At 37.4% G+C, this 24,967-nt stretch overlaps 1 protein-coding gene across 1 annotated transcript in view; it reads left to right on the top strand.

Annotated features, from left to right (window-relative positions):
- The window catches only part of LOC150085089 (BTB/POZ domain-containing protein 9-like), a 218,737-nt gene that overhangs the window by 139,716 nt on the left and 54,054 nt on the right, over window positions 1-24,967 (top strand). The window contains exon 7 of the mRNA XM_090375766.1: window positions 9,705-9,924. Within this exon, the coding sequence (XP_090231892.1) occupies window positions 9,705-9,924 (220 nt within the window). The remainder of the gene's footprint in view (window positions 1-9,704; window positions 9,925-24,967) is intronic.

Genomic DNA, 24,967 nt, shown 5'->3' with positions numbered 1-24,967 from the left:
GTATGAAAAGCCTAGTAGCTTCATTAATTACTTCCCTGATTTCTTTCCATTTGGAATTTGCTGTTGTAGCATCATCAGTTGGTTACTGCACAGAATTTAAAAATTGTCTGAGACCACTGTAGTCACCCTTACCGAAACAGAAGCTTTTTGTTTTCCCTTGACAGTAATCATCTTTAATTAAATTCCACATTAGAACACTGATCTCTGCCACCCAGTGGGTCTTTTACCTGCAGATTCTTAATGCATGAAGAATCACTGCTGATAACCAGATCAAGAGTATTGCATCCTCTTGATTCCTTTTGCCTTCTGCATATCCAACAAAGTGTAAGGTATTACACCTGGGAAACAGTAATCCCAAAAAAACTTATTCACTTGGTGGAGTTCAACTAAACTCAGTACCGGAGGAAAGGGACTTGGGTGTTACGATACGGTCAGACATGAAATTCTCTGAGTATTGTAAACAGGTTGCAAGGAAGGCCCATGGTGTCCTATCGATGATCTATCGAACTTTTGCAAGTAGAGATAGGGACGTGATAATCCCATTATATAAGGCTTATGTTAGACCACACTTGGAATACTGTGTTCAAGTATGGAGACCGCACCTAAAGAAAGACATCGAGCTTCTTGAAAGGGTGCAAAGAAGGGTAATTTGCCTGGTGAGATCGGCAAAAGGGCATCCTTATGAAGAAGACTTCGAATATGTGGGTTGCAGAGTTTGGAAACTAGACACCTTAGAGGAGATTTGATTGAGGTGTTTAAGGCTCTAATAGGCATCAGTAAAATGAATGAGGACGAAATTCAAGATTATAAATGATGCTAGAACTAGGGGACATAAATTCAAGTTATGGGGGGGGGAAATGTTTAGATTAGACTGCAGGAAGTTTTATTTTAGCCAGCGAGTTATAAATTACCTGGAATAAGTTGCCTTCATGGGTGGAGGCCGAAAGTTTGGGGAAATTCAAAGGTCATCTGGATAGTACTTTTGGGTAAGGGAAGCGCATAGGATGATAAGGTTTAATTTCTTTTTTTTTTTTTTATTAATTATTATTATTTATTTATTTATTTATTTTGGCTGGTGCAGCATAAGCCATAGGCTTTCTTGCACCATGCGGCCGTTACTAATACTAATGTCCATTCTGATATTCTCTGTCAGACTTGGTATTTGGAATCTCCTTTTTGATCTTCTCTGGCTTAAAATCTCTACCTCATTCTGTCAAATTCATCTGTTGTCTCTGCTGTTCTCCCAATTCCACTAATCACTTGGAACTTGGACTTTCTCCAGTCCAACTTTCCTAACAGTGAGGTAATTTTCCTTGGCGTTTTTTTTTTTTTTAAATGTTCACAAATCCAGCTGGCTTCCGTTTTCTGGTCACACAGACCCAGCTGGTCATGATGCTGAGGCTTTTACAATTACTAATGACCTCACACAGATTGTTCATTTACCTACAAGAATACTGGACAATCCTAACCATACAGCCAACACACTTGATCTTTTTCTCACAAACAACCCTTCCAAGTACATGATCAAAGTGAGTGGTCCTCTAAGCACCTCATATCACAACTTGGTGATACTCTTCTCCAATTTAGCCTTTATCTCATGGCTATTCCCAACCTTGTTGTTTGGCATTACAAGAATGCAAAATGGGATGACCTGTGAGATTTCTTTTCCTTAGTCTGATTACTGTCTCAATTTCTTATGTCAACATTTGCTCAGATCATGTTCAGTGAAATTATTCTTGTAGGAATAAATCCTTTATTCCACATTCCACCTTAAAATCTCGTCCTTTATCTAAACCTTGGTTTTCCAATAAATAAGCTAAGGCTGTTCAAGAGAAAAATGTTCCATATCATAATTGGCTTGTTTCCAATTCTTCAGTTTCATTTTCTGCCTACACCAGAGCTTGCAACCATTGTAAAGCAGTTATTAATCAGTCCAGGCTAGATTTTGACCAGGCAAAGAGCAAGAAAACTTGCTTCTTGCCCTAATGGTAGCTGAGCATTCTGGTCTCTTGCCAAAGCGATTGGCTGCAACTTTTGCCCACCTCTGTCAAAACCAGATGGTTCTATTGTCATTTCAGCCAAGGATAAAGCTGACCTGATAGCAACCCATTTTTCTTCCAACTTGTGTATTATTGAACTCAGTAAAACACCTCTCAGCATTCCCAATATGCTCCATTCAATGCCTCCTGTGGTCTTCTGTCAAAAGGATGTCAGAAGGATTCTGACAAATCTTGATGCTATGAAAACTCCAGATCCCAACAGTATTTCTCCACTTGTTCTCAAAAACTGCACTCCTGAACGTGCTCTTGTTCTTTGCCAACTTTTTTCACTTTCTTCCTCCAAAGGTGTTTTTCCTTCTGCTTGGAAATTTGCTCATATCTGTCCATTTCCTAAAAAGGGTGACAAATCCAATTATCGTCCCATTGCAAATTACTTATACTCTTTCTAAAGTAATGGAGAAATCAATTAACCGCCTACTATTAAACTATCTAGAAACCTTCCATCTGATCAACGATTGCCAGTATGGATTCCGTACTGAATTAAGTCTCCATTCACTGGTGATATTCTGGCTTAGTAGCATTAGTAGAGGCATATGATGCAAGAAAACAAGCTTATGCAACATCAGCCAAAAAAAAAAAGCTCCCATTTCACCCCTTCGTTCGTTCCAATCAACTTCCAGAACAAAGGATGGAAGTTTGTTCCACCAACCAACTACCCGCTGGCTAAAGGCAAACTTCCACACATCTATCTTACACCTGTCTTTCCTCAATTTGAATTTATGCCCTCAGGTGATTATTCTGAGCAAGAGGAAAAATGCCATCAGCATTGAGCATGCTCAAACCATTCAAGGCTTTATACACCTCAATGAGATCACCTCGCAGGTGCCTAGTCTCCAGACACTAATTTGCAAAATTTAGCCTTTCTTTGTAAGAGCAACTCTTTGTTCCATTCACTAATCTTGTTGCCTTTCTCTGTACTCGTTCCAACAGCTTTACATCCTTAAAATGAGGCATCCACACCTGTATACAGTACTCAAGGTGACGCCTAACTATTGCCTTATACAAGGGGATAATCACCTCCTTATCTCTGCTAGAAAATTCCTGTATATCATTGACAAGACACTATGAGCTACTCTTGCAAATGTCTGCACTGCTCAGAAAACTTCATATCTGCCTGCACAATTACTCCCAGGTCGTTTTCAGTGTAGTACCTTCTTAGCTTGACCTTCTTACTGGATTCGACACTACATGGACATGACAACCATCACCGACAAAGACATACGGTAGCTTTGCTGCCGACACACCATTGGCGATCTGAACTGAGTACTCTAACCCGGTTGCCTTTAAAACCCCATTCCAAGGCAGGGGAGAGAGAGGAGACAGGTCTCTGTTTCCTCCCTTCCCTGCCTCCCCCATAGTTTGCCTGGTGGTGCTCGTCTGCACTGACCTCTTTAGGGATGTCTACTCTATCGTTCCTATTCTTCTATCTGTTTTCCCGCAAGTCTTTCGTCTCTCTCTCTCTTTCTCTTTCTCTTTCTCTAAACCGACCGAGTACACTCCTTAACAGTGATGCCAAATTCTAATCAATGTCTAAAATCGCTAAGACAACTATCACTTATCTTTTATCTAGCATATAGCGTCAATCGTTTAAATTTCATAACATCAAAATTTTGTCCGACTTATTAGGCCTTTAACACATCTCTCTAGCGTTCAACCCAACCAGCAACTTCCTAACAGCAATCTCATTAAGCATTGTCAAATGCCTAAAAATTTTTTTTTTTAGGTCCTAGCCACTGAAATCCCAGGAAACTAGGTGGCAGCACCTGCCAGAGAAACTTACTGTGATACTAGACACACTCCATATGGTGAGGTATGGGCAGTGTCGAGCCTGACTAGGAGCCTGGTGGCCAATAAGCCAGACAAACTGTGCAGTGTGATGTGTTGTGCCCAAACAATGGGCACAACACATCACACTGCACAGAAATGGCCCACACACTTTCAAGTCTCTAGCTTGACAGTATACTGTCCTCGATACTGTGAACACACGTGCCGATGGGAGAAATCCCAGGTGCCGTCTCACATGAACATACCTCATACAGTGTCGTATCAACTCTGTGGTACGTTACTCTGGGGTTAATGTAGTACTTTACATTTGTCAATGTTCAACTTCATTTGCCACCTCTCAGCCTATCTGCTCAACTTTTCTAGATCCTGTTGCAGCAGTGTATTGTCATTAGTGGCCTTAACAACCCTGCCAACCTTTGTATCGTCTTCAAACTTGGACATTTAATCTTGATATACCATCATCAGTATCATTTATAAATACAGAAAACAACAATGGACCCAACACTGAAACCTGACGGAATCCACTAATAGCATTAGTCCACGATGAGCAGTGTCCATTGATTACCACTCTGTCTTCTCCCACTCAACCATCCCTATATCCATAGTAGCAATTTGCCTCCAGTGCCACACTGCTCCAACTTGTTCAGCAGTCTTCCATGTGCAGCGGTATCAAAAGCCTTTCTAAGATCCAAATATATGATAACAAAGTTATTCCCTGGATCAAGTTGCTTTGTGACCACATCATAGTATCCAATCAAATTGGTCAGGCAAGACTTTCCCTTAAAACCATGCTGTGGCCAAGCTATAACTGAAGTCTTGTCTAGATGATCCTGCAGTTCTTCTTTAACCAGTGCCTCCATTAAATTTCCTGAACAGAAGTTAAACTAACAGGTCTATAATTACTTGTTGTCCTTTGATCCTCCTTTGTGAATTGGGGTCACATTTGCACATCTCCAGTCCATGGGTAACTCCCTGAGTCCAAGGAAGCTCTCATAATTATGGCTAAGGGTTTGCTTACTTCCTTTGCTGCCTCCTTTAATATAACTGGACAGATTCCATCCACGCCAGGTGCCTTTTTTTATGTTATCTTCAACAATTTCTCCTCCACTTTCCTCTGTTATTACAAAATCATCTAGCTCACTGCCAGAGTTTAATTCACCTCTGGCATTTGGCATTCCCTTACCTGAATAACTCCTCATGTGTGAATGTAGATGCAGAATACTCATTTAGTTTGTTAACCACCTGAGCAGGATCATCAACAGTTGAAAGATCAATATCCAGTGGACCAATTTGATTCATCCCCTTCCTTCTAGAGTTTACGTAGGTAAAGAACTCTTTGCTGTTTTTCTTTGCATCTTTTTCCAAAGATTTCTCATAATCTGCCTGCCTAATCTCCTTTGTGACTTAGTTACAGATCAGCTTATATCTATCATGGGCTTCCATGTCACCCATTAATTTATATGTATCCCATGCATTTTTCTTCTCAGCCATGTCTCATTAGTCCTTTCTTTGATTAATTCTTTGAATGCTTCCCATTTTGAATTTGCTGTTGGTAACATCAGTTGGTTCCACCGTATAGAATTTAAATACTGTCTCAGACCACCGTAGTTTCCTTTATGAAAGCAAAAACCCTTCTTTTTACCCCTGATGGTAGTTACCTCTTTTAGTAAATCGCACTTCAGCACACTGTGATGATCACTGCCACCTAGTGGTTCCTTTATCTGCAGATTCTTAATGCATGAAGAATCACTACTGATAATTAGATCAAGAGTATTACTTCCTCTAGTTGCCTCCCGAACATGCTGATGTAGAAAACAATCGTCCAATAAATCCACAAAAGCCTTGCGAGTGACCAACCCACAAATTCCAGTCAATATCTGGGAAATTAAAATCCACCTTTATAAGACTGATTTACTGGCCCACTATTTCTCTGCACAATTCATCATTATACTCATCAGATTCATCAAGTCTATAACACACACCTACTCATTTTTCCTTTCCCAGTGCTTATGTCACACCACACTGCACTATCCAGTGATGTTGACTGGCTTCACTTCCTTGGATTTTATGTGTTTCTTAACTAATATCATAACCCCTCCTCTCTTCCTATCCTGTCTGTCCTTCCTCTACACATTGCATTCCCCAAATTCCAGTTCTGCATTCCTTATATCTGTGTGACACCCCAACAATGTTATATTACAACATTGTTGGGGTGTCACACAATGTTATATCCCAATAAATGTTATATTACCCATTTATGGACAAATTCAATAGAAACGTTTGTTGAAACACAAGATCTTGACATCTCAAAGGCTTTCGATAGTGTTTGCCATAAAGGTCTTCTAAACAAGCTTCCATCTTATGGTTTGCCAACTGTTTTTGTAATTGGTTATCCAGTTTTCTCTCTAACCGTTTACTGAGGGTGATGGTAGATGGCTCTGCCTTCTAACTTCTCCACTAATGCTCACGTCCCCCAAGGTTTAGTTCTTTCCTTCACTCTTTTCCTCTTGTATATTAATTACCTTGTTCCATTGACTGGAAATCATATCAATAGTTTTGCTGATGATGGCACATTGCATTCCACTTTCCATTTTGAAAAAACCTTGCTCTGCTCAATCAGCTTCAACTTCTTGAATATCCTCTACCAATTCCTTAAATGCTGATCTCCAGGTAATTCTCCAGTGGAGCAAAGACAACTTAGTTGATTTTAATCTTTCTGAAACTCAGTCCGGTCTTATATCTTGCGAAAAGGATTCTTCTGCTCCTGTGCTTATCTTTGGTAACACTGATTTCTAGCCAAAATATCTGTTTTGGAAATTGCTCTAACTTCTCTTGGCACAAGAACATTACAAATATTGCTTCCTCTGCATCTAAAAAAAACTTGGTTTTCTCTTTCGCTCTCAGCATTACTTTTCTTCCAAACAGCTGTTTGCTCTGTGCAAATCTGCTCTACCATGGAATAGTGTTCCTACATCTGGGGTAGTGCTCCCAAAACCTCCCTCAGATTTCTAAATTCCATTCAGAAAAGGGCAGTTAGGTTAATTGACTCATCTTTAACAGAGTCTCTCCACTCTCTCATAGACGTACTGTTTCTCCTGCATGCCTTTTCTACAGATATTCCATGGGCACTGTTCTTCTGAATTGGCTTCTATAATTCACTCTCTTTCAAAACAGTCTGAACACGTGCAGCCAATGTCCATATACTGTCCAACTTCCAACTCACAGAACCAACTTCATGTTCCTCATTCAACTGCCATTTTCTGGAACAACCTTCCTTCATACATATTTCTTGTAAATTACAGTCTACAGAAGTTCGTCCAATGGCAACAAACATCTTTCATGTTCTCAACCTCCAAGCAATGTATGGTACTAAGTACTATAGGTTCTACTCTTGTGTGTTTGGGGTTTTCATAAAAAAAAAAAAAAACTACGAGCATAAACCTTCCATCTCTCCTGTCCTGTATGCATTGTACTCACAATATTCAAATTCAGCATCACTTATGTCTGAGTGATACCATGTTTCTGCTTTTCCTATGGCACATCCATAGTCAAGTGGGCAGGAGCAGCAGTGCGTAACACACGCTTCTTGATTAGACCGGGGTTCGAGCCCATGACCACCAAATACGGAGGATGCGGAAAGGTCAGGGAATGACCACTGCATATCCCAGAGCAATACGGCCTTAGTTGCTAATGCTCCTAAAAAAACCAAATAACAGCTTTTCCTACAATGTCTACATTTAATGACCTAATCAGTATTTCTGAGTGAATGGAACTTTGTTTAAAAACTGTGATCCAGAGACCAAACAACCCATGAAATGGTGGCATCATAAAGAATCTCCTCATTGTAAGAAATTTAGAAGGGTGCCAAGAACCACAAAGGTGGTTTCATTTTAGAGTTTTGTGGCGAATGCAAATAATGGATGATATTCATTACCTTCAAAGGGGTAAATCCGCTATGAATATTCTGTCTACTTAAGTTTTGTGCACGATTGAAGGCCAAACATCAAGGGGGGGGGGGGGCAAAGTTTCCAGAACAGTCCTACTGCTTGGATAAGATAGTTACCCAAGATATGGATTATGAGTTGTAACATGCATGGCCTGGTCTCTATAAATGGATCTTCAGATCACCACCTTTTTCCTGCACTGGAAAAAAAAAATTTATAGGTATTTGAGATAAATAATTGTTATTCTTGCAGTAGAATAGTTTACAGACAGCAGATTTTACATAACTGATTTAGAAAAGTTGATAAAGCATTGAATAAAGTGTGTAGCACTTAGAGTAGGGTTACCAGATGTCTCTAGAATTGACTACCTCCCCAGTTTATAAATGCCCTCAGAATGGTGACCAATAAAAACAACTGCTTATTGTCACTTACTTCAGACTTAATAATACTTACAAAATACTTACTCCAGGTCAGTATTTTCCACATTACATAATGCAGTTCTAAAATTGCCAATGATGATACGTGCTTACCACTGTTATGACTGTATTAATGTGAACTTGAGAGGCATTATATAACATATGACAAATTTGGCCTTCAAGTTGCCATGATAATGCACTGCTGCTTTCAGACATTTGTTTAGAGCTAGTGGTTAGTACAGTTGGCAGATTAAGCTTTCAAAACAAATGTCAAATTGTCATTTGTTTGAAAATGGTTCAATAACAATGCAACCCTTTGAGAAGACAGTTTTTTTCTTTTTTTGCCCAACAGCATTATAACCATTATATTAACTAAGTTAAATCCTGCTGATTTAAAAACAAAAAATTGTTCTAACTCAATGTAATAATTATTTCTTTTTAAATATAATGGTATGTTTATTTTCCATATATTGAAGCCATTTTGTCTGCATTTGTAGGGGTAAAATATGGCAACCCTACCTTAAAGGTGCTAATTTAAATAAAATTCATAGTCATTTTCTTCTTTTTGCTTTATTCTTCCTGGGGTAGGCCAGAAACATCAAGTACCCCTCATAAACCATAACTGGCTGTAAACAGTGCTAAGAACCATTTCAGCTATTACCCGATATATTTTCTACACAACAATATAAACATTTTGCAGGAAAGGAACTGTGACAGCTTAGTGTTCTGCATAGCCTCTCCGAACTGGGTAGACAACACTAGGAGGCAACACAAATACAGGAGAATGCAAAATACTTTTTAGAAAAGTCACAAAAGCCGTGTGTGTGTGTATATACACACCATTAAGAAAATCTAGCATTAGGAAGATGTCAAAATAGATAAATTAAGCATCTGGCCAGATTAAATAGACCAGAAAAGGATGGCACGGGACAGTTATAGAATGAAAAATATTGACACCTACAATGGCTACAAGTTGTTCTGTAATAGTATCACAGAAAGAGTTAGGTTGACAAAGGCTAATTATGTCACTGGCTAAAAGAGTAAAGAATGGAGAAGACAACGAGTATTACATGTATGCAAATACAAAGAGGAAAAGAGACCGGATACTTATATAATGGATGCAGAAAATCTTGAGAAAACCTAGGCAGTGATGCTGATAAATTGAACCAGTGATGCTGGTTCAATTTATCAAAAACTGTCAAAAGACCTTTGTGATGAAAAGAAAATGAAGCTGAAATGAAATTAAAGGCTTATTAAAGGCATTAAGTCCCTGTGGATTGATAGGTTAGGCTAGTGACCTGATATTATCATGCTGAATAAAATATGGCCTCTTTGCAAAGAATTGCCACATTGCAGATAGAGCAGAATTGTTAAATAATTTCACACTAGATGACTGCATCCTGAAATATTTACTATTATGATTTTACATGTTTTTTAATCATGTATACATAGTACATTATACCCGCTTTTTTTTTCTTTTTTTTTTTTTTTTTTAACAGTGCCCGAAGAAAATGTAGCATCTCCTAAACATGGAGCTCAGGTCCTTCATGGTGAAATGAGATCAGCCTTGCTTGATGGTGATGTTCACAATTATGACATGGAAAGGGGCTTCACACGACATCCAATTGACGATAACAATGGACAAGGAATCCTGGTGATGTTGGGGCGGCAGTGCATAATTAATCATATGCGCATGCTACTCTGGGACAGGGATATGAGGTAAAGAGATATATATTCTTTAGGAAGCGCAGGTGATTTTGCTGTGATATTGATAAGTTTTTACTACAACAAAATTTTTGCATAGCAATCCCATTTTAACTCACAGTACCAGTTCTTTCAAATGTTTTTATCAAATGTGATCCTAGAAGTGCTTTGAAGAGTAGAGTAATATACTTGCCTTCCTGTATGTTAGATTTATGTATTGGTTTTGCATGTATTCATTGATATGAATAGCTATGTTTTTTTTTGGCATTCTGCATGTATAAGAATATTTTTCTTTTTGCATAATTTTTATAGCTTTGTCTATGTTACACATTTTTAAAATGTGTTACTTTTACCATTCTAATTATGTAGACTTTTTTTTTTTTTTTTTTCAAGTAGTTTAAAAGTTGGGTTAAATTGCACTTCTCTCAGCACTAACTGCTGACAGAAGACTGTTCCTACAAAAGTGCAACTACAGAAGTTTGTTTCCAGAAAAGTGCAGCAGCTCTTGGTGGAATTCTTCTCTGGGACTTGTATTGGCTGACATTTACAGGGGAAGAAAGATGAATAAATTTGTTTATTACTTTATACAGTAACTGTGATAAGAGGAATTTTTACAACCTTGTTGTAATTGTTTTCATTGTAGACAAATATACCAGAACATCCGTAAATAATGGGATGTGCATTTTCTTTGATAGTGTATAGGCTAGTTTTTGTAATGTAAATCTTGCATGGGGTGAATAGCATTGGTAGACTTTAAAGGAATAAAAATTTAATTCCACGCAATAAACTGTTTTGTTTATTGGTTCATAAGTTTGGTACAGTTAGTGTGTAATAAGTTTCAGATAACCAGATAAACTTGCCCTTAATTTTCAGATCCTTTTTGTACTCCATTATCAAGTCAAAAATGAGAGAGAGAAAGAAACTTTATTTTAAAAGCCATAAGTAGCATAACTCCATAATTATATACCGATATTAAGGACAACTGGATATGTTAAATAAAATTAACAAATTTGAGCCAGGCCACTATGCTCCAAACTGACTTAGATCAGTTGCATATGTGGTCTGAAAAATGACAACTAACTTTTGATTATTCTAAATATAAGGTTATTAAGTTTGGGGAGAGGAGCTAAAAGTGGTTCAAAATGAAAAAGATTTGTTAATATTATGATTTAACCTGACATGAAATTTTCTATGCAGTCTAAACAGGTGATTAAGAAAGCACAGAGTTTTCTGTCCATGATTTATAGCCACTTGAGGAGGAGGATGTCATTTTCCATCTATACAAGGCAATGGTTAGACCACATTTTGAATATTGTAATCAGGTCTGGAAATTTCACCAAAAGACTTCAAAGAAGGACAACTAAGTTTATGATGAGTGAAATTGATGCACATATGAAAAATGACTCAGAGGGTTTAAATGCAGTTCAACAATTAGCCATCTAGGGGGAGATCTGATTGAGGTGTATAAGGTACTGAAGGAGTTGAGTAAAATGGAGGTCTGTTCTCTCTCTTATAAGGTGAAAACCAGGAGACACATAAAATTGGAAGAAATAACAGAAGGCTGGATCTCACGAAGGTTATTTGAAACTTATTAAACTCATCTGTGGGCAGCAGGTTGTAAAACACTGGTATAAGTTTTTTCCCAATAGGATAGAGGCAGTGTGTGCCTCCAGGGGAACCATCCAAGTTCCGTAAGTTCTTTGAACTTACCAGAAATTTCCAGATCTGATTACAATATTCCAAATGTGGTCTAACCATTGCCTTGTATAGATGGAAAATGACCATTTTTTCTGTCCATGATTTATAGCCTCCTTAAGTGGCTATAAATCATGGACAGAAAACTATTTGTGCTTTCTTAATCACCTGTTTAGACTGCATAGAAAATTTCATGTCAGGTTAAATAATAATATCGACAAATCTTTTTCATTTTGAACCACTTTTAGCTCCTCTCCCCAAACTTATACATGACTCCAGGATTTCTCTGCCCCAAATGCATAACCTTATATTTAGAATAATCAAAAGTTAGTTGTCATTTTTCAGACCATATATGCAACTGATCCAAGTCTGTTTGGAGCATAGTGGCCTGGCTCAAATTTGTTAATTTTATTTATTTTTATTTAACATATCCAGTTGTCCTTAATATCAGTATCTAATTATGGAGTTATGCTACTTTTTGCTTTTAAAATGTAAGTTATCCTCCCTTCTCTCTCTCATTTTTGACTTGATAACAGAATACAAAGAGGATCTGAAAATTCATCCAATTAAGGGCAGGATTATCTGGTTATTTGAAACTTATTACATACTAACTGTACCATACTTAAAAACCAATAAATCAATTTTTGTTTATTGCATGGAATTAAGTTTTTATTCCTTTAAAGTCTATCAATGCTATCCATCCCATGCATGTTATACTTCTACAACACGGTTTCACTCTAACACGATTGATAAATTGCGGCAATCCTCGCACAACCCACTACTTATATAACACAATTAGAGAATTTCTGAAAACCTTGCATAACAGGGTATTTTTTGAGCTTTTGTGAGTGGGGAAATCCCTGCTATTATGTTTGATGTAATTTTTCAACATTTCCACTCTTTTTGAATCCACGCTGTTGACTTGCTAGTCAAAAAAAATTATCGAGAAATCCCCGTATTTTATTTTGTTGGGAAATCCCCATGTTAGGTTCTGTGCTTGTTGAACTTGTGGAAAAATATTAGATTTCAAAGTTTTATTACTATTGGATAGCATGCCAGGCTATGGTGTGCTATCCTATGGCCTCCCTAATTGGCATGCCCTACCCCCACTCCCCTAAAACATGCTACTTAAGTTACATATAATTTATATAAATTTATTTTTATTGCCTGTCGATATTTGTAGGCTATAAATTGTTTATGCAATAAACTGATGCCGCGGTAAACTGCTGGCGGTGAATTGCAGGCGATAAACTTTCCTAGACTTAGTCTAGGAAAGTTTATCGCCGAAAGTTTAAGAAAATTTAAGTTTATAAACAACTTATAGCCTACAAATGATCGTTAGCATATTTTATCGCCAGGCAATACATATAATTTATATAAATTTATTGATCATTTTAAATTGAAAATAAGGCTTTTCTATAGGTGTTATTTAAGAATTAAGTGCAGTTAAAAATGGAAGTTATATGCTAGGTATACATTTCCTAGAAATACATACCATTGCAGGTGCTTTAATTTAATTACCTGTTATTTTCCAAAATTTGAATTAGGTAGGTACCTACTTAATTCCTTTAACTTAAGTAGCATGTTTTAGGAGAGTGGAGGTAGGGCATGCTGATTAGGGAGGTACTTATATATTTATAATCTCTTACAATCACAACATTTTCTTATTTTGAGTTTATTTTTCATCCTTTTGAGTTTTTGAGCGCATCATGTCGATAGAATTTTTTTTGAAATCAGAAAAAGGAAAACCGATGTGCTTTAGTGGACATTTGTTTTATAAAGACAGGCAAAATGAAGCAAATTCATTGGAGTGTCAAAATTACCGAAAAACCAAATGTGCCACTCGAGTTACTACGGTAGATAACACCATCGTTAAAACATGGAAGGAGCACAACCATTGTGGAGACGCAGCAGGAGTTGAGGCAGCACAACTTCTTGATATCATTCGAACTTATGCAGAAACAACAAATAATACGCCTCATAATATTATTTCAAATGTTTCGAGAATCTGTAGGCAAGCAGCAGCTTCCAAGGTACAATGAAACGAACAATCTGAAATATAAGAAGTCGAAATTTTGATGGCCCAGTTCTTCTGACTCATCATGGAGACAGTTTTTACAGAAGAATATAAAACATCATGCAATGGAGAATTGTTTCTACAATTTGATTCTGGACCCGAGGACAATCATATGTTAATTTTCAATACGAAAAGAAATTTGCAGTTGTTAGCATGAAGTGAACACTGGTGTGCCGATGGGACTTTCAAAATTGTTCCCTTACTTTTTTATCAGCCTGTATACGATACATGGATTCAAGGACAAAATATTGCTTCCATTAGTTTATGCATTATTGCCTAACAAGTCTGAGGAAACGTATGTATCTCTACTATAGTGGCTGACAGTATTGGAACCGGCTATGTCCCCGCAATCAATAACTATAGATTTTGAGACAGTGATGATGAATGCTTGCAGAAGAGTTTTTCCTGATGCTTCGCAACGGGGTTGTTTTTTCCACTTTTCACAATGTATTTTTCTTTCCATTCAGAATAATGGATTGAAACAACGTTATGAAACTGATGCATAATTTTGCTTTAAATATGTGAATTTTGGCAGCAATTGCATTTGTGCCCACTCCAATTGTGACAGTTGTTTTTGAACATTTGTGTGAAAATGGTGTTTTTCCTCCAGAATCGCAAAAAGTTGTTGATTATTTTGAGGATACATGGATTGGACGCCCAACCAGACGACATCTTCGTCGACCACCAAAATATTCCCATGAAATGTGGAACGCACGCCATCTTGTTCTTGAAGGATTACCAAGAATGAATAATTCTGTTGAAGGGTGGCATAGAGGATTTGAGGAACAAGTCGCTGCTTATCATCCCAACATTTGGAAATTTATCGATTGCATTAAAAAAGAACAAAGTATTAATGAAATGCGCATTGAACAATATTTAAGTGGAAGTGATCCGGGCAACAAAACAAAAAAAAAAAAAGTATCGCGATTGTGATGAACAAAGGCTTGTTAGTGCATACGAAGAACGGGGTGATATTGTTGATTATCTAAGAGGTATAGCGCATAATATTTCTTATTAATAATTTACATACTGTGTTGTAAATATTAGTTTCTTAGTAATTAATTATCCCGACGCAACTGATTCTGAAGATTGCATAAACATTCATTTTGAATTTTTGCAGTGTACTATGACAATGTTATAATTAGTTTAAAATTAACCAATTGTTATATTGTTCAAATAATGGATTTTTTACTATTTTTGTGATACATGTAACTATTAAAATACATAATCTACCTATTAAAATTACGTATTTCCATACATGTTTTTTTTTATTTCCATACTATTCCCTCATAGTTCATAGCAATTCCAAAAATATGCTAATCATAGCTTAAGGCAGAAACTTAAATAAAAAATAACTTTTTATGATTTTACCAAACACATCTCATTGCTTCCAGACGGTAAAATGTGATAAACTGACGTGTTGGTAAATTGCTGGCGGTAAATTTTCCAGACCCTGCTGATGGGATTTTTCCTCTTGCTCAGATGAAGAACCTGAGGGGCACAGATTCCAATTGAGGAAAGACAGTTGTAGAATAGATGTGCAAAAATTTGCCTTTATCCAGCAGGTAGTTGATTGGTGGAACAGAATTCCAACTTTGGTTGTGGAAGTTGATAGCCTAAATAAATTACGGTTGAGCTGGAACAAATGGAGGGGTGAAATGGAAGGTTTGTTTTTTGCTGATGCTGTGTAAGCTTGCTTTCTTGTATCATATGCCTCTACTAATGCTGTCAAAAAAAAAAAAAAAAAAAAATCTTTGCAGTTTTTTGAAAAATGGCTTGCAAGAAGCATTTAATACATGGATACAACGGTGGCAAAAGTGTGTAAAGTTCAAGGGAGAGTATTTTGAGAGGGAGAAATCCACAGAAAATTCAGATGATGACAGTTAAGATGATCTTGCACCAGGCTGCGAATTAAATGATCACCCCTTGTATATGCACCACTTGAGTGAAGAAGCTTTCAGAGTGAAACTTGCAAATTTGAATACTCTCTCTCTCTCTCTCTCTCTCTCTCTCTCTCTCTCCCTCTCTCTCTCTCTCTCCCCACAAGACAAAAGACTTAAACTCAGAATCACCAGTGTCTCTAGTAATATATTCCTGGTCAACACAACCATTAAGCAAACTTCTCTTTTGTCATCCAGAAATGTCTCAAAATTGCAGCAGGGTCATTAAAAATGGTAAATGACTCCAGTCAGGAGTCATTTTACCATTTTTAGTGACCCTGCTGCAATTCTGAACATTTCTTGAAATTACTTGAATAAGACAATCTGAACTGTTATTGAAATTAGCTTGCATAAGTGGAATCCTAGTTAAAGTTGCATCACATAACACACTGAACCCCTCAAAAGGAGTGATAAGTGGGTAGGATTTACTGAATGTCATTGAAGAAGTAGTCATGGAATTGCATGGACGAAAAGTAACACAAGAAAGATTAATATTGATCCAAAAGGATAACCTAGTTCCAGCACGCAACAAAAATACTGACCTTCAGTACACTTTATTTGCCAACCTCGGCCAAAGCAGGGTACGTGCACTGCCATGCCCTTTGTGGTACTTTAAATGCTAAAAATATGTTATTCACAAACAAAATATACTACAGAATTTCCTGAATATCATGTCCAAATTGCACAAGCAATCACCCAGCATATTGGAAATCATGTGATCTGTTGTGGGAAACCCGAAATAAAAATATAGAAGTATAAGATCAAAAATAAAGTCATAAAAAATAAAATAAAAAATTTTCAGTCAAGAAGCAAGAAGGAAAGTCAGGTTAACTATGCCAAAATGCACCTATGTTTCTACTACCCAAATTTGCCAGACTGTTGCAACTCAAATGGGGGTATCAATCTTGCCCAATTCATTGCAGACTGGGCATGATCTATTATCAACACATCATTCTACTTCCAAACCAGGTTTAGTTGACAAATTTGAGAGTAGAAGTGTGTTATAGGTCTAATGACTCTGATGAGTTTAATAAACAACTGTAAAGAGAAAAATAGTGGGCCAGTAAATCAGTGTCTTATAATGGGGGATTTTAATTTCCCAGATATTGACTGGAACTTGTAGGTTGGTCACTCACACACTAGTAAGACTTTTGTGGATTTATTGGGTGATTGTTTTCTACAGCAGCATGTTCGGGAGGCAACTAGAGGGAGTAATACTCTTCATGCATTAAGAATCTGCAGATAAAGAAACTACTAGGTGGCAGTGATTACAGGGTGCTGAAGTGAGATTTGCTCAAAGATGTAACTGCCATCAGGGGTAAAGTGAAGAGTTTTTGCTTTCGTAAAGGTGATTACGGTGGTCTGAGACAGTATTTAAATTCTATTCGGTGGGACCAACTGATGATGTTACCAACGCAAAATTCAAAATGGGAAGCATTCAAAGAATTAATCTTGGAACCTACTAGGCTTTTCATACAAACTAAGAAATATTGTTCAAGGTTTAGGCCTAAATGGATGTCAGATGGACTAATGAGATGTGGCTGAGAAGAAAAATGTATGGGATACATATAAATTAACAAGTGACATGATAGATATATGCTGATGTGTAATAAAGTCACAAAGGAGGTTAGTCAGGCAAAGGTAGATTACGAGAAATCTTTGGCAAGGGATGCAAAGAAAAACAGCAAAGAGTACTTTACTTATGTAAACTCTAGAAGAAAGAGGATGAATCAGATTGGTCCACTGGATATCGATGGTTCAACTATTGATGATCCTGCTCAGGTAGCTAATAAACCATGAGTATTTTGCATCTACATTCACACATGAAGAGTTATTCAGGGAGGGGAATGCCAGAGGTGATTTAAACTCTGGCAGTGATCTAGATGATTTTGTAATAACTGAGAGTAAAGTGGAGGAGAAATTGTTGCAGATACACATAAGAAAAGCACCTTGGGTGGATGGTATCTATCCAGTTATATTAAAGAAGCCAGCAAGGGAAGTAAGCAAACCCATAGCCATTGTTATGAAAGCTTCCTTGAACTCAGGGGAGGTACCCATGGACTGGAAATGTGCAAATGTGACTGCAATTCACAAAGCAGGGTCAAAGGGTGCCACAAGTAATTAGACCTGTTAGTTTAACTTCTGTTCCAGGGAAATTAATGGAGGCATTGGTTAAAGAAGCACTGCAGGATCATCTAGACAAGACTTCAGTTAAAGCTTGGACACAGCATGGGTTTGTTAAGGGGAAGTCTTGTCTGACCAATTTGATTGGATACTGTGATGTGGTCACAAAGGAACTTGGATGCAAAGTATAATTTTGATATCATATATTTGGATCTTAGAAAGGCTTTTGATATTGTTGTATATGGAAGACTGCTGCACAAATTGGAGCATTGTGGCATTGAAGGCAAATTGCTTCTATGGATAATGGGATGGTTGGGTGGGAGAAGACAGTGGTAATCAATGGCCACTGCTCTTCATGGACTAATGTTATTAGTGGAGTCCTCCAGGGTTCAGTGTTGGGTCCATTGTTATTTTCTGTAGTTATTAATGATATTGATGATGGAATATCAGGCTTAATGTCCAAGTTTGCAGACGATATCAAGGTTGGCAGGGTTGTTAATGACAGTACGCTGCTGCAACAGGATCTAGAAAAGTTGAGCAGATGGACTGAGAGGTGGCAAATGAAGTTTAACACTGACACATGTAAAGTACTTCATATGGGAAGCAGTAACCCCGGAGTAATGTATCAACTATGTGGTACTACACTGACAGTGGTAGAGAACGAAAAGGACCTTGGGGTAATTGTGCAGGCAGATATGAAGTTTACTGAGCAGTGCAGATGGTCTGCAAGAGTAGCTCATGTGTCTTGTCAATGATATACATGAATTTTTCTAGCAGGGATAAGGAGGTGCTTATCCCCTTGTATAAGGCAGTGGTCAGGCCACACCTAGATTGCTGTGTACATGTCTGGAGGCCACATGTTTAAAAACTGTCAGTGCTCTCAGACAGGTTTTAAATTCTGTACAGTAGGATCAACTGACGATGTTACCAACATCGTCAGTGTTCAAGGAATTAATCATGGAAGCTACTAAAAGTTTCATACCTATTAAGAAATATTGTTCAAGGTTTAGGGCTAAATTTTTATCTAATGAACTAATGAGACTCATAATAGAGAAGGAAAATGCATGGATGCATATAAATTATCAAGCGAGTCAGAAGCCTATGGCAGATATAAGCTAGTCTGTAATCAGGTGACAAAGGAGGTTCGGCAGGCGAAGGAAGATTACGAGAAATCCTTGGCAAAAGATGCTAAGAAAAACAGCAAGGAACTTGTTGACTGGAACTTGTGGGTTGGGCACTCACACACTAGTCAGACTTTTGTGGATTTATTGGATGATTGTTTTCTGCAGCAGCATATTCGAGAGGCAACAAGAGAGGGTAATACTCTTGATCTGGTATTAGCAGTGATCATTCATGTATTAAGAATTTGCAGATAAAGGAACCACTAGGTGGCAGTGATCACAGTGTACTGATGTGGAATTTACTTAAAGGTATAATTACCATCAGGGGTAAAGGAAAGGGTTTTTGCTTCCATAAAGGTGAGTACAGTGGTCTCAGACAATTTTAAATTCTGTACAGTGGGATCAACTGACGATGTTATCAACAGTAAATTCTAAGTGGGAAGCATTCAAGGAATTAATCGTGGAAGCTACTAAAAGTTTCATACCTATTAAGAAATATTGTTCAAGGTTTAGGCCTAAATGATTGTCAAATGAACTAATAAGACTCATGACAGAGAAGAAAAATGCATGGGATGCATATAAATTATCAAGCGACTCAGAAGCCTATGGCAGATATAAGCTAGTCTGTAATCAGGTCACAAAGGAGGTTAGGCAGGTGAAGGCAGATTACAAAAAATCTTTGGCAGAAGATGCTAAGAAAAACAGCAAGGATTTCTTTACTTATATAAACTCTAAAAGGAGGGGGATGAATCTGATTGGTCCACTTGATATTGATGGTTCGACTGTTGATGATCCTGCTCAGATAGCAAACAAACTGAATGAGTATTTTGCATCTACATTCAGACATGAGGAATTAAGGTTTGAAAATGGCAGAAGGTTATCAAATTGTAGCAGAATACTTAAAATGATTTTGGAATAACTGAAAGCAAAGTGGAGGAGAAATTGTTGAAGTTAAACATAAGAAAAGCACCTGGGGTGGATGGGATCTATCCAGTTATATTAAAGGAGGCAGCAAAGCAACTAAGCAAACCCTTAGCCATAATTATGAGAGCGTCCTTGGACTCAGGGGAGGTTCCCACGGACTGGAGATATGCAAATGTATCCCCAATTCACAAAGGGGGATCGAAGGGTGACACGAGTAATTACAGACCAGTTAGTTTAACTTCTGTTCCGGATAAAATAATGGAGTCACTGGTTAAAGATGCATTGCAGGATCATCTAGACAAGACTACAGCAATAATTCAGACACAGCAAGGTTTTTTAAGGGAAAGTCTTGTCTGACAAATTTGATAGGATATTATGATGTGGTTACAAAGGAACTGGATGCAAAAAATAATTTTGATATCATATATTTGGATTTCAGGAAAGCTTTTGACACTGTTGCGCATGGAAGACTATTGTACAATTTGGAGCAGAATGGTATTAAGGGTAAGTTGCTACAATGGATAAAAGGATGGTTAAGTGGGAGAAGACAGAGGGTGGTAATCAATGGGTGCTGCTCTTCGTGGACTAATGTTATTAGTGGAGTCCCACAGGATTCGGTGTTAGGTCCACTGGTGTTTTGTATATTTATCAATGATATTGATGAAGGTATATCAGGCATAGTGTCGAAGTTTGCAGATGATACAAAGGTTGGCAGGGTTGTTAATGACAGTAATGGCAGTGTGCTACTGCAACAGGATCTAGATAATTTGGGCAGATGGGCTAAGAAGTGGCAAGTGAAGTTTAACCTTGACAAATGCAAAGTACTGCATATGGGTAGAAGTAACCCCAGAGAAACGTACCAACTGTGTGGTACTACACTTAAGGTCGTAGAAAGTGGAAAAGACCTGGGAGTAATTGTGCAGTCAGATATGAAGTTTTCTGAGCAATGCAGACATGCTGCCAGGGCAGGTCATGGGGTTTTGTCAATGATATATAGGAATTTTGCTAGGAGGGAAAAGGAGGTGATTATCCCTCTGTATAAGGCAATGGTCAGGCCACGCCTTGAGTACTGCGTACAGGTCTGGAGGCCTCATTTTAGGAAGGATGTAGATTTACTTGAGCGTGTACAGAGAAGGGCAACAAGATTGGTGAGGGGAATAGAGGGATCCTCTTACCAAGAGAGGCTTAAGTTCTGCAAATTGCAGTGGCTGGAGACTAGGCACCTGTGCGGCGATCTGATTGAGGTATATAAGGCCTTGAATGGGTTGAGCACGCTGAATTCTGATGGGATCCTTCCACTTGTTCAGATTATGAACCTAAGGGGGCATAAATTCAAATTAAGAAAAGACAGATGTAGAATAGATGTGTGGAAATTTGCCTTTAGCCAGCAGGTGGTTAATTGCTGGAACAAACTTCCATCTGTCATTGTGGAAGTTGATAGGTTGAATAAATTTAAGGAGGAACTGGACAAGCATTTGGAGGCAATGGTGTGATTTTTTTTTTTTTTTTTTTTTTTTGCTGATGCTGCATAAGCTCATACACTTGTTTTCTTGCATCACATGCCACTACTACTACTACATTTTAGGAAGGATGTAGAGCTGCTGTAACAAGTACAGAGAAGGGCAACAAGATTAGTGAATGGAACAAAGGGTTGCTCTTATGAAGAAAGGCTTAAGTTTTGCAAATTAGTGTCTATAGCCTAGGGACTTGCGAGGTGATCTGATTGAGGTGTATAAAGCCTTGAATGGTTTGAGCATGCTCAGTGGTGATGGGATTTTTCCTCTTGCTCAGAATAATCGCCTGAGAGGGGCATAAATTCAAATTGAGGAAAGACGGTTGTAGGATAGATGTGCGGAAGTATGCCTTTAGCCAGCGGGTAGGTGATTGCTGGAACAAATTTCCATCTGTCATTGTAGAAATTGATAGCTTATATAGATTCAAGGCAGAACTAGACAAAGACTTGGAGCAAGTGGATGGGTGAAATGAGAAGGGTTTTTTTTTTTTTTTTTTTGGCGATGCTATATAAGCTTGATTTCTATCATCATATTCCTTAATGAATATTACCCTTATCACAATTGCTTCTAAAATCACGCCAAGCGATAAAATACTGGAGATCACAAAAGCAGTATTCCAGTGGATTAATGCTATCAAACTCAAATAGCATGAACACTGAAGATATAATCAGACAAGAGTAAACAGTACTTAATTTGCATGTAGAAGATGACTTGGAGACCAGATTCTCATCTGTTGGAACCGGTAATGTAGAAGATAGTACAGATTTTGGACAAACTTTTTTTTTTTCCCTATAAATGATTAAACCAATACAACTGTCAAAAACAAGCCACTCACAAGAAAAACTATCATTCCCTCTTCAAAACCAACTTACAATGCAGCATGTTGTAAATAGAATTGCAGAGGTTTACACAGCAATACCAATTATATCTACGATTTAATCTACCAATATAATTCTGTAGTCTTTTGTTTGTAGTTGCAAACAATTTCTGCACATGGAAGCATTGCAATTTTGGTTTACAGTAAAATGCTTTCTTGAAACATTCTGCTTCATACCACTTAGAAGTTGTTGGTGTGTGTGTGTGTGTGTGTGTGTGTGCAGAAATGGGACAAATGATAACTAGTCCCACTGTACCTTCCATTCAACATCTACACATTGAAAGAACTAGATCTAAGTAAAAAAATAAATAAATAAAAAAATACCACCACCCTTTTGTCTCCTTGGTGACTTCAGTGCACATCATCCACTAGGGTGATCTGCCCACATGGACATTAGAGGACACTAGTAACAGTACTTACCCCCCCACAGGATTCATATCAGCAATTGACTTATCTATACTCCCATATTCTTTCCCAATATAGAGTGAACAGTTTTAAACAACCTTTCAATAGTGATCATTTCCCAATTGTGTGAAGAATTTGAACACTACAAACTCCATACTTGATCATTGGATAAAATGGAGATTATCTGAAGCACACTGGGGAAAGTATTTGGCCTATATTTCCTCTGATAGCCAGGTTATAGACTACAGCCCATTGATAACATTTGAACACATTACCGAGTAAATTGCAGCTTCTGAAGCAATACCTGTCTTCTGCATTTAAACACACAAAAAAAAACACTCTTGGAATGAATCTTGTACAAAAGTTAAAAGGGGGGGAAATGCTTAGAACCTGTTCTATAGGTTTCCAACCATCAACAACCTTATTCTATATGAAAGATTTAAAGAAAAAGCACAAGTTAGAAGAAAAGCCAAAAAAGACTCATGGATACAGTTCCCCTCCACTGTCACAAAGGATACTAGCAGTAGAATTTTCTTTAATAAAAATTTGACAACTAAATGGTAAATATCTACTAATTTCTGCTCCAAGAAATGGCTAATGTTCTTACAGACACTCCCTCTCAAACATCTGCCACAATGTACAAGATAAATTTCCATTCTACTCACATTTTGCCTACAATCAGACTTTTAATCCACTTGAACTTCAAGCAGCACCAAATAGATCATGCAGCTGTGACCCGATGGAATCTTTTATGTAATTCTGAAATAAGCAGCACAGCCTTAAATCTACTGTTAACATTCTATAACCACATTTTTCTTAGAGGTACATATCTCTCTTCCTGGCATCACTCCATTATTTTTGCCTTTCCTAGACCAGGAAAAGACCAGTTTCTCCCATGAAATTACCTGCCAATCTCCCTGACCAGCTGCCTAAGTAAAATGTTAGAATGAATGATACACTGGGACTTACCTGGGCACTTGAAACTGTAGCACGATTAAATGACAATTTTGGATTCCAATAAAATGGACCACTTTGGATCTCATAGTCAAAGCAAGATTAATGCCTGCAATGCTTCTCTCAAAAGTGAGCATCTTAGACTGGTAAGTCTCGATATTGAAAGGGGTTTTTAACACTACCTGTAATGTGGAATATTGCAAGGAACTTATTTCCTAGGATTACTGCAGTTTATTCAAAATTTTCTTCAACACAAAACATTTCAAGTCTATTATCAAATTATGATATGGAACAGGGTTATAAAATATGGAAATACAGTCAGTCCTCGTATAACATGTGTTTACACTACACGAATTCGATCATACACGATTTATAAATAGGGGAACGATATCGTATATAACACGAACCGAATTCGCCTTTGTGTTTACAAGAAATGGCAGTCGAGCCTGGAATCACCCCCAACTGAATGCAACACGATAGGAATGAAGAGAAGATTCTGAAAATGTATTTGGTTTTTATATCAGTGAAGGGGAAACACATTTCACCATAATAAAGTAAAAACCCACACAATTCCAGCTATCGGTATTATCGCAAATGCAATTAGATAGTTTACTACCAGTTTATAACAGATTCCACTAGCAGAAATGCAACTGGAAATTGTTTTTGTTTTATGGTAGTAACCCCCAGAAATGTGCTTTAGTAAAATGTGAGGTGTTAATAGTCTCTCTCTGCCTTTATGGTGTTGTTTATTCAGTTGCTACATGCATGCAGCTTTGTTTGTGTGTCAAGCATGCCTCCTCATTTTGTAATTGTGCTTTATTCCCTAAAAATGAGTAAAATACTTAAAAGGTGTGAAAAGGAAGTGTCCTGGTGAGGACACATACAGATTCAGGGAAAAAGAAAAGCAATATCAATAAACAGAAGTGGACTGGGTCAAAAATTCTTACCCAGAAAAATTTTTGTAGTGGCCTCATACTAGCATTTATGGTCAAAATCACACCGGACTCCAGCCCACCGGGGTTTCCCCAGTAAGGCTTATGGCCAGTCCACCTCTGTCGATAGAGAAAAAATATGAAATTGTGAAACGCTTTGAGTGAAATGAAAGACCATGTGATATTGCACGTGCTACAGGCCTAAATGAGGCAATGCCGAGAATTAGAAAGAATGCAGAGAAAATAAAAAAACTTTCATTGCAGGAACAACTCAAAGTGTAATTAAAATCGATTAGATTAAGACAAAGAATTGGAAGAGATGGAACAGCTGTCATCTGTTTGGATAGAAAATCAAACAAAAAAACAAGTTTGCTTACAATAGAAGCAAATTCATTAGCAATATTTTATTATGTAATAGTTGTAATAAAATATGCAAGTATTTTATTACGATTATTTATTGTGTTTGGTAATGTTTTGGTTTCAAATGTGTTCAAT

The sequence above is a fragment of the Mastigoproctus giganteus genome, chromosome 6 (assembly GCF_048544385.1).
Source record: "Mastigoproctus giganteus isolate SK-2022 chromosome 6, ASM4854438v1, whole genome shotgun sequence".
Taxonomy (NCBI): Eukaryota; Metazoa; Arthropoda; class Arachnida; order Uropygi; family Thelyphonidae; genus Mastigoproctus; species Mastigoproctus giganteus.
This window is presented reverse-complemented; position numbering and strand designations above follow the sequence as displayed.